Below are 10,151 nucleotides of genomic sequence, written 5' to 3'. Positions count from 1 at the left end.
AGAGCAAAATTAGATAATCTGTAAATAACTAGGTAAAATAGTGAGAGATGTGAGGTGTGGAGCAGTCAGCAGTTCACACACTACGTAGGCCACTGGGAAGACAGGCAGCACTTAAAGTAGATGGCCCTAGCTAGCAACAAGACAGCACTAGACCATAACAGATAAAGACAAAACATATATTTATCACTCCTGGAGATATCAGGAGTCCTCTAGCTATAGAATGAAGTCCCAAGCCGTTGCAGCTTTCAGGAGTCGCCTGTGTTACAATGAGTTGTCTTTCAATTCAGTTCATACAATAAATTATATAACATATTATAACGTTTTCCCCACATGTAGTTATCTATTTCCATTATCACTACTAGTCTGTACGTTGTAGTTAACGCTCCGTCCACGTAGAGGCGCTGTGCTGTGTTTATGGGCTTAACACCCGCTGATACAAACAGAAGAAGAATGCGGAAGTGAAATTGCGAATGGATTTGTTTTTTGTGAACACCATTCTTTCCTCGTGGAAGAAGCTACCAGCTGAATAGCCAACTAGTTATCAGTCGACTTAAAATGTCTAAACAACAGTCGTTTCATGTGTTTTTAAATGAGCGCTTAACTGCGGCTGCTGTGGAGATTTTCGGCGCAGTTGAGAAAACGGTAGTGGAGTATCAGGAGGAGAATGATCGGCTACGGAGACTTCTGCGGATCACACCGGAGATACAACTATGTAAAATAGGTACTTAGCTACAATGCCTTCAGAAAGTATTCATATCCCTTGACTTATTCCACATTTTGTTGTTTTTGTCAGATCACATCAGATATAAAACTATGTAGAGTAGGTACGTATGCACAGTGCATTCGGAAAGAATTCAGACCCCTTCAATTTTTCCACATTACAGCCTTATTCTGAAATGGATTAAATAAAAAAAATGTCCTCCTCAATCTACACACAATACCCCATAATGACAAAGCGAAAGGTTTTTTAGAAATTTTAGCAAATATAAACTGGTTTGGGATTATGTTTTGCTGAGTAGAAACTGAAAGGTGAATAATGTGTGGCCTCAGGTAGCCTATCAAATTCGATGTGCACCTGAGCAAGGTACACAACCCTAATTTATCCTGTGAGTTGCTGTAGATGAGAGCGTCTGCTAAATGACAAAAATGTCAAGTGTAATTTTGATGCCTTTAAAAAAAAAATGTTAATAAGAATATAATATGTTTCTGAACACTTCTACGTTAATGTGGATGCTACTATGATTACGGATAATCATGACTAAATAATGAATAATAACAGGGGAGGTTAGCATTTTGGGTTATGATGAACATCTTTGTTTCTTTTAACTTTTCTCACTTGTCATTATTGAAGATTCATTCATAATTATCCCGAAGTGTTCAGAAACATATTTTATTTACAATAAAACGGACTCCAAACTTACACAATACATTATTCACCATTCAGTTCCTGTTGGGCAAAAACACAACCAAAACAAACTGCAAATGCATTCAACAAGTTTGTGGAGTAACAAGCGTAATGCAAGGAATATGGGATCAAATACTACACTTTTTACTCTATTACACTAAGTTAATTTATCCAAACGCTTATGACTTATTCACCTTGGGGGACTAGATACATAAAGTGCTTTGATTTCTACATGGTGAAACAGATATGAAAATTCCCTAAAATAAAAGGTGACATTCTGTACTGTCACTTCATATAAAACATTTGATCTCAAATCCCAAATTCTGGAGTGTAGAGCCACATTTGTAAATGTTAGTTTCACTGTCCAAATAAATACATTGGGGACTGTGGTAACCTCTGCTCCTCCTCTCCTTCCCTCCAGACTCCCTGCAGCTCTCTGTCTCTGAAGAGGAGGTTCCCCCTGAGCAGCAGCACTGTGAGCACGAGTGGAGCCCCAGTCTGGGGCAGGAGGACCCAGAGCCCACACAGATTAAAGAGGAACAGGAGGAACTCAGGACCAATCAGGAGGAAGAGCAGCTCTTTGATACCAATGACTGCGTTTTCACGCCTTCCTGTGTGAAAAGTGAATGTGATCAGGAGGACCCGCTTCAAGAAGCCATACTAGCTGAATACCCAACTCTCAGTCGACTGAAAATGTCTAAACTACAGTTGTTCTGTGTGTTTTTAAATGAATGTTTAACGGCATCTGCTGCTGTGGAGATTTTTGGAGAGGTTGTGAAAACAGTAGCAGAGTACCAGGAGGAGAATGATCTGCTACGGAGACTGCTGAGGATCACACCGGAGATAAAACTATGTAGAATAGGTTCGTATGTAGATCTAATACCTAGCTAGCTACGGATCTACTTAGTTAATAAACTGTTTTTCCGCTAACCGGGGATCTCCATTTCATCCATTTTTAAAGAACAGTTTTTTAATGTAGCTAAGATTCACCGGGCATGATTCAAAAGTTATCTGTCACAAAAATATTATTGAAATAGCATATATAGCGCAGCTCTTCTGGAGTCATTGAATATGTTTACGTGCACACTAATATTTAAACATTAAATTGATTACGGCATCAGTCATGTAAAAACCTTACTGTGCTTATCTTAAATCGGAGTTAGATCTTAATTTAGGTAAGCATACGCCAGTTAAAACACCTGTTTTTCTGAGTAATCTTTCAAATTATTAGGACGTGTAAACACCTTAATCAGAGTTCCAGTGGTGTGTTTGATCTGCTCATGTGCTAACACCAGCCGAGGTCACCAGCAGCGCAAGCCTCTATTTGGTGCAAGTCAAGTGAGTTTGGAACAACTGAAAGTATGCATCTTAGAAATAGTTTTCACACACAAACGTAATATGTCCCAACTCAGAATCAAATATGCTTCACAAAAAATATAATGGTCGCTGAGGTCAAACGTTTATTTTGATTGCCGATTATGTGCGTGTACACATACCCAGCGAATCTTCCTTTTGATTAGCATTAGACGCCAATGCATTTTAGTGGAGACATTGAGTACGTTTTACGTCCACATGAATCATTCAATATTAAATTGACTATAGCAGTAGGCAGAGTACGGCATTAGTCATGTAAACGCCTTACACTGCTCATCTTAATCGGTGTAAGGTCATCAAAACATCTAGTTTTCTGAGCAATCTTTCAAATTATTAGGACTTGTACAAGCTTTATTAAGATATCAAGAGCAGACATCCCCTGTTTGTCTATACATTGTCTATGTATTGTCTATACATTGCACATTTATTTTAGCCAGCTCCTGTTATTATTTTGATCAATGCCAATAAAGCAATTTTAAAATCATAGAGATCTATAATTCACATGTGGAACTCAAGTGTTCTATTTAATTCTGTGCTATATTGATGATAACCTCTACTCCCCCTCTCCTTCCCTCCAGACTCCCTGCAGCTCTCTGTCTCTGAAGAGGATGTTCCCCCTGAGCAGCAGCACTGTGAGCAGGAGTGGAGCCCCAGTCTGGGGCAGGAGGACCCAGAGCCCACACAGATTAAAGAGGAACAGGAGGAACTCAGGACCAGTCAGGAGGAAGAGCAGCTTCAAGGTCTCTTTGATACCAAAGACTCCATGTTCACGCCTCCCTGTGTGAAAAGTGAATGTGATCAGGAGGACCCACTTTGGTCCTTGACTCTTCCCCAAACCCAGACAGTGGAGAACAGAGAGAGTGACTCTAAACCAGTGGATCTCAAACCTGTTGGCACTGTGACCCACCTAAAGGGTCTCGACGTTCCCTGTGACCCTCCAGATAATCAGAACAATGCCTCCAGCCACAGCTCAGCCGTAAGCAGCGACCCAGTAGGACTTGACAGCAGTCCACTATTTGATTCTAACCCAACATTGGGGGAACACCAGACCAAACCCAGCACCACATCTAGAAAAATTCACCACTGCCGTGACTGTGGTGTAACATTTGCTCTGAAAGATGACCTGCAGAGGCATGTGACTCTCACCAAGAAGAGACCCATTGAATGTAGTTTCTGCAAAAAACGCTACAACTCCACCTGTAAACTGAAGGCCCATGTCAGACGCTGTCACGGTGGGAAACCCTTCACCTGCCCTGTTTGTGGCAAGACCTTCAAACTCAAAGGAGTTCTGTCCAAGCACATGAGGATTCACACTGGAGAGAAACCTTTTAGCTGTGGTGACTGTAGGAAAAGCTTTAATCGCAAGGAGCACCTAACCAGGCATAAACTGATTCACACAGGAGAGAAACCATTCACCTGTGGTGACTGTGGGAAAAGTTTCAATCGCAAGGAGATCTTAACTATGCATAAACTGACTCACACAGGAGAGAAACCATTCACCTGTGGTGACTGTGGGAAAAGTTTCAATCGCAAGGAGACCTTAACTACGCACAAACTGACTCACACCAGAGAGACACCATTTAGCTGTGGTGACTGTGGGAAAACCTCCAGTCTCAAAGGGAACCTAACCACTCATATACTGACTCACACAGGAGAGAAACCATTTAGCTGTGGTGACTGTAGGAAAAGCTTCAATCAGAAACAACATGGCTGCTCAGTCTGTGGTAAAAGATTCATTCAGAAGACTCATCTGCTGAAGCATATGGATAATATCCACAAAGGAAGCAAATGAGGACACAGAGAGTGGACTAAGATGGAGTATTGAGATACACACAGAGAGTGGACTAAGATGGAGTATTGAGATACACACAGAGAGTGGACTAAGATGGAGTATTGAGATACACCCAGAGAGTGGACTAAGATGGAGTATTGAGATACACCCACAGAGAGTGGACTAAGATGGAGTATTGAGATACACCCACAGAGAGTGGACTAAGATGGAGTATTGAGATACACACGGAGAGTGGACTAAGAGTATTGAGATACACCCAAGATCACCTGTGGACTCTAACTGGTCCTCCTTATCCTGCTCAGTCCAGTGTCACGCTAATGATCTAATTTATCTATGGCACAGCAATGATCTAATGTGGTGGTTGTCTGAACCCGACAGCTAAATGTTGCTACTCTTTGGGCAATCTGCACTTCAGACAACCACCACTTTTTTGGTGAACAACTGAGGGATGGGGTTGGAGAATTGGAAACACTCAATTTTTCGTAGACAGATAAATGGATACAAGATGTCAAAGTATTGTTCTACTGCAGGGTTTCCCAATAGGTGGTGGCCTGTGGGTGTTTTTTGTTTGGCCCCCACTGTTTTCTGAGCAAAACAACATCATATATAGATACATTTTTTAAAATTAATTTAGGGAATCTGTTCCCAAGTATTCCCATGTGTAAATAGATTTATATGTGATCATATCAACCAGCTCTCACAGTCTCACGTCAGAATTAGACGTTCATCCATGTTTCTTAAACGTCACATTTGGAAGTTGTTGCAAATGTAAAATCTGGACGTATTTAAGGTTTAAGTTTAGGCTGAATGGTTAAGGTTTGGGGTAGGCTTTAAACATCACAGGATTCGAACTTGCAACCTTTGGAATCAGAGGCAGATGCTTACGTCCGTCATCCCTTTCCACAAACCAAACCTACTTGAAGGTAACAGCGCTCACTGTTGCCCCCTAGTGGCCGATCTGACATCGCCAGACATGGACGGCAGTCGAATACTGATTTGTATCACGGGTAACTGGATCTTATCCCCTGTGTTATCAAGGTTTGAAATTATTCTGTTAGTTTTCAAGTACTATATCTGTTTGGTTTGGTGGTCCCGTGTAGCTCAGTGGGTAGAGCATGGCGCTTGCAACGCCAGGGTTGTGGGTTCGATTCCCACGTGGGACCAGTACGAAAATGTATGCACTCACTACTGTAAGTCGCTCTAGATAAGAGTGTCTGCTAAATGACAACAATATGTAAATGTGTTCTTGCAGTCAATTTGCAGTGTACAGATTTATAACCATGTTCCGTCCCCGAGACTAGCCGTTGAAGGAAAAATCCCCCCACCCCCCCGGCTGACGTGCTTGCCACCGACATTGGCAGCTTCTCACAGGCCCAAATGTCAAACTGAGCGGCAAGAAGACTCCCCATTAGGGTGCAAAGCTACCGGTAATTTACTAAAGTTACTGGAATCTTCAGTAATTGTGGTAGTTAACAAAATCTATGGCAATCTATTTTAACTTTGGTAATTTAGACTACATTTTTTATTCATACATAGTATTCATTTGTCATATCTGTGTCCATATTGTCATGAGTTTCTAGTAGATAGACCATATGGGTCAGGAGGTAATAACCCAATTAATACAAATTAAAAAACATCTAATCAACAATGGCATTATTTTCAATTAACTCTGCAACGCTTCCAACTATTGACTGTTCACAACTGCCACCAGTTTGATGCCAAAACATTTACACAACAAATACATATTGACATTAGTAAAATAAATAAGTGTGTACAAAAAAATATAAAGGATAATTCATGCTGAAATGCTCATATTAAACACCAATGGTATTGAAGTTGATGCTTTATATTTAGGATAATGTTTTACAGCTTTGTCATTCTATTTTGTATTTTTAAAAAATCATCTTATTTAATTATTTCATATATTTTACATGTGATAAGGCCACAGAAGGCCAGAGATGATTACAAACACCTGTAATAATCTGAAGTACCCAAAAGTGCCACTAGATATCGTGTGATAGATTACATAAAATCCTTGAAAGATACCAACATTCTGACAGTTTACTGGTAAACGTTTAAAAAAAATGTCCAGTAATATACCCTCCGTTTTGCAACCCTAGTCCCCATGGTTACTGAATACAGTGATGGAAGGTTCCGGACACCGCTATAGTTCTGGCGCCTCTAATGCCTCAGGGTCTTCTAGTGTTGACTGAACGTTATCCGAATGAGTTCAGATGAAAAGAACGTCGACCTCCATCCTAACCCCTCATTATGGCCAAGGGTTCTGTCTGACAGACATGTTAACCGGCCATTACAGTTGTCCACATACGACCCTCACACTGTTGCGTCGAGGGAAATGGACACCTACAGTGAGGCAAAAAAGTATTTGATCCCCTGCTGATTTTGTACGTTTGCCCACTGACAAAGACATGATCAGTCTATAATTTTAATGGTAGGTTTATTTCCAGAAAAACGCATGTCAAAAATGTTATAAATTGATTTGCATTTTAATGAGGGAAGTAAGTATTTGACCCCTCTGCAAAACATGACTTAGCCTTGTTGGCAATCACAGAGGTCAGACGTTTCTTGTAGTTGGCCACCAGGCTTGCACACATCTCAGGAGGGATTTTGTTCCACTCCTCTTTGCAGATCTTCTCCAAGTCATTAAGGTTTCGAGGCTGACGTTTGGCAACTCGAACCTTCAACTCCCTCCACAGATTTTCTATGGGATTAAGGTCTGGAGACTGGTTAGGCCACTCCAGGACCTTAATGTGCTTCTTCTTGAGCCACTCCTTTGTTGCCTTGGCCGTGTGTTTTGGGTCATTGTCATGCTGGAATACCCATCCACGACCCATTTTCAATGCCCTGGCTGAGGGAAGGAGGTTCTCACCCAAGATTTGACGGTACATGGCCCCGTCCATCGTCCCTTTGATGCAGTGAAGTTGTCCTGTCCCCTTAGCAGAAAAACACCCCCAAAGCATAATGTTTCCACATCCATGTTTGACGGTGGGGATGGTGTTCTTGGGGTCATAGGCAGCATTCCTCCTCCTCCAAACACGGCGAGTTGAGTTGATGCCAAAGAGCTCTATTTTGGTCTCATCTGACCACAACACTTTCACCCAGTTCTCCTCTGAATCATTCAGATGTTAATTGGCAAACTTCAGACGCCCCTGTATATGTGCTTTCTTGAGCAGGGGGACCTTGCGGGCGCTGCAGGATTTCATTCCTTCACGGCGTAGTGTGTTACCAATTGTTTTCTTGGTGACTATGGTCCCAGCTGCCTTGAGATCATTGACAAGATCCTCCCGTGTAGTTCTGGGCTGATTCCTCACCGTTCTCATGATCATTGCAACTCCACGAGGTGAGATCTTGCATGGAGCCCCAGGCCGAGGGAGATTGACAGGTCTTTTGTGTTTCTTCCTTTTGCGAATAATCGCACCAACTGTTGTCACCTTCTCACCAAGCTGCTTGGCGATGGTCTTGTAGCCCATTCCAGCCTTGTGTAGGTCTACAATCTTGTCCCTGACATCCTTGGAGAGCTCTTTGGTCTTGGCCATGGTGGAGAGTTTGGAATCTGATTGATTGATTGCTTCTGTGGACATGTGTCTTTTATACAGGTAACAAGCTGCGATTAGGAGCACTCCCTTAAAGAGTGTGCTCCTAATCTCAGCTCGTTACCTGTATAAAATACACCTGGGAACCAGAAATCTTTCTGATTGAGAGGGGGTCAAATACTTATTTCCCTCATTAAAATGCAAATCAATTTATAACATTTTTGACATGCGTTTTTCTGTATTTTTTTGTTGTTATTCTGTCTCTCACTGTTCAAATAAACCTACCATTAAAATTATAGACTGAAGATTTCTTTGTCAGTGGGCAAACGTACAAAATCAGCAGGGGATCAAATACTTTTTTCCCTCAATGTACTTCTTTTCACAGACACAGGCAATACGAAAGCTTTATCAGTTATTCTTCGTTTACTATGGGTGAGAGAGTTCTGGGCTAGGGCATATCCGAATAGACTCTCACATTGCATGGCGGACGCTGTTACTGCAGCATTTCGGCTGGCCGGCCAGCCTTTGGCTTTTTTTTTTCTGTGGTGGTGCATTCTACTGGAGGAGTAACTGCCTTACCTGGACGATTGGCTGGTCTGTGCCCCATCCAGGGAACAGGCCACAACGGACACGAGGACCCTCTTGAACCACCTGATAGTTCTGGGCCTCACCCTGAAGGAGTAGAAGACTCACCTGACCCCTCACAGAAGTGAGTGATTTACCTCCATAGACTCTCATGAGGGCACTTCTCCCTCCAGGTGAGAGTAACTACCCTACCTCAATCGTTTCCGGCTTGGATGAGCCGTGTCGGTGTCGGTGCCAACAGAGACTCGGCCTACTGATGGCGGCCCAGCAGAACCATCTCAGTCCACTCCAGCGATGGTTCAACTCCCACAGCCGGCACTCAAATCAACACAGACTCCATCAACTGTTGGTGATGAGTGCGTGTTTGATGGCTCTATCGAAGTGGCTATCCCGCTCCTTTCTGTTAAAGGGGGTGAGCCTGATCAGAGTCCACCGCAGAGAGCTGGTGTGCACCAGCAGCCACTGAAGGACTCCTTGGAGTGGCCAACACATCAATGTGCTGGAGCTCAGGCCTAGCTCTCCAACAGCATGACCTGGTCCATAGATGCAGGAAGATGTTTGGGGATTGGGGTGCTGCAAAAATAATGTTTTTGTTTTTGTGGTCCTCTGTAGCTCAATTGGTAGAGCATGGCGCTTATAATGCCAGGGTAGTGGGTTCGATCCCCGGGACCACCCATATGTAAAAATGTATGCGCACATGACTGTAAGTCGCTTTGGATAAAAGCGTCTGCTAAATGGCATATTATATTATATTATTATATATATATTTTTTGGGTGGGGGGGGTACGGCGACCACATTTAAAATACCCAAATGCGGGACAACAGGATGATTTTGCGGGACATTCGTGAGACAGTGTAGCATACATGAATAAAAAGATTTGGCAGTATCCCCCCCCCCGCCTGTTGAGTTTTGGTCACATTAGATTTTATTTAGATACTATTCAGCTACCGTCCTAAAATCTCATAAGAAATAAGGTGGTGTTTTTGGTGTAACAGTAACATTATTATATTTGGTTATGTTATGTAGAATACTAAATTAATCATTATGTGATCTTACAAGACATTGATTCAGCTTTGATGTAAACTTTACTAAAGGAGCACCTACCACTGCTGTCCGCTGCACCGAAGCAACTACCCACCCAACTACCCAACTACCCAACTACCTATCCACCCAACTACCCAACTACCCAACTCTATTCGCCTCCTCAAAATCAGGTGATGTAGAAACGAGAGACCACCTTTTTATGAACATCTGGGAATATTTGGCCAAGGAAACATTTCTGGTTGGTCTCAGGGAATGTAAAACAGTTAGGAAGGGAAACTGTTACACAACGGGATTGAGTGAAGTAGCAGCAAATGTGTTGAATGAGCAACTAATGAGCATGGAGAGCCTCACAAGTTTGACGGACTTACCTTCTAATACTGCCATTTATTTACTTTT

General features: G+C 42.4%; 1 protein-coding gene across 1 annotated transcript; it reads left to right on the top strand.

Annotated features, from left to right (window-relative positions):
* Positions 1 to 467: 467 nt before the first annotated feature.
* Positions 468 to 9,176, top strand: LOC311118624 (uncharacterized protein; the record flags this gene model as incomplete). Its single annotated transcript, XM_084193412.1, has 4 exons — positions 468 to 721; positions 1,827 to 2,267; positions 3,358 to 4,503; positions 8,884 to 9,176. The coding sequence occupies exons 1-4, from the start codon at positions 556 to 558 to the stop codon at positions 9,174 to 9,176; spliced, it is 2,046 nt and encodes a 681-aa protein (XP_084049538.1). The 5' UTR covers positions 468 to 555.
* Between the last annotated feature and the right edge of the window lie 975 nt (positions 9,177 to 10,151).

This window comes from Coregonus lavaretus (genome assembly GCF_964263955.1).
Source record: "Coregonus lavaretus genome assembly, contig: HAP1_SCAFFOLD_573, whole genome shotgun sequence".
Taxonomy (NCBI): domain Eukaryota; kingdom Metazoa; phylum Chordata; class Actinopteri; order Salmoniformes; family Salmonidae; genus Coregonus; species Coregonus lavaretus.
The sequence above is the reverse complement of the archived record's forward strand: the minus strand, read 5'-3'. Positions and strand labels throughout refer to the sequence as shown.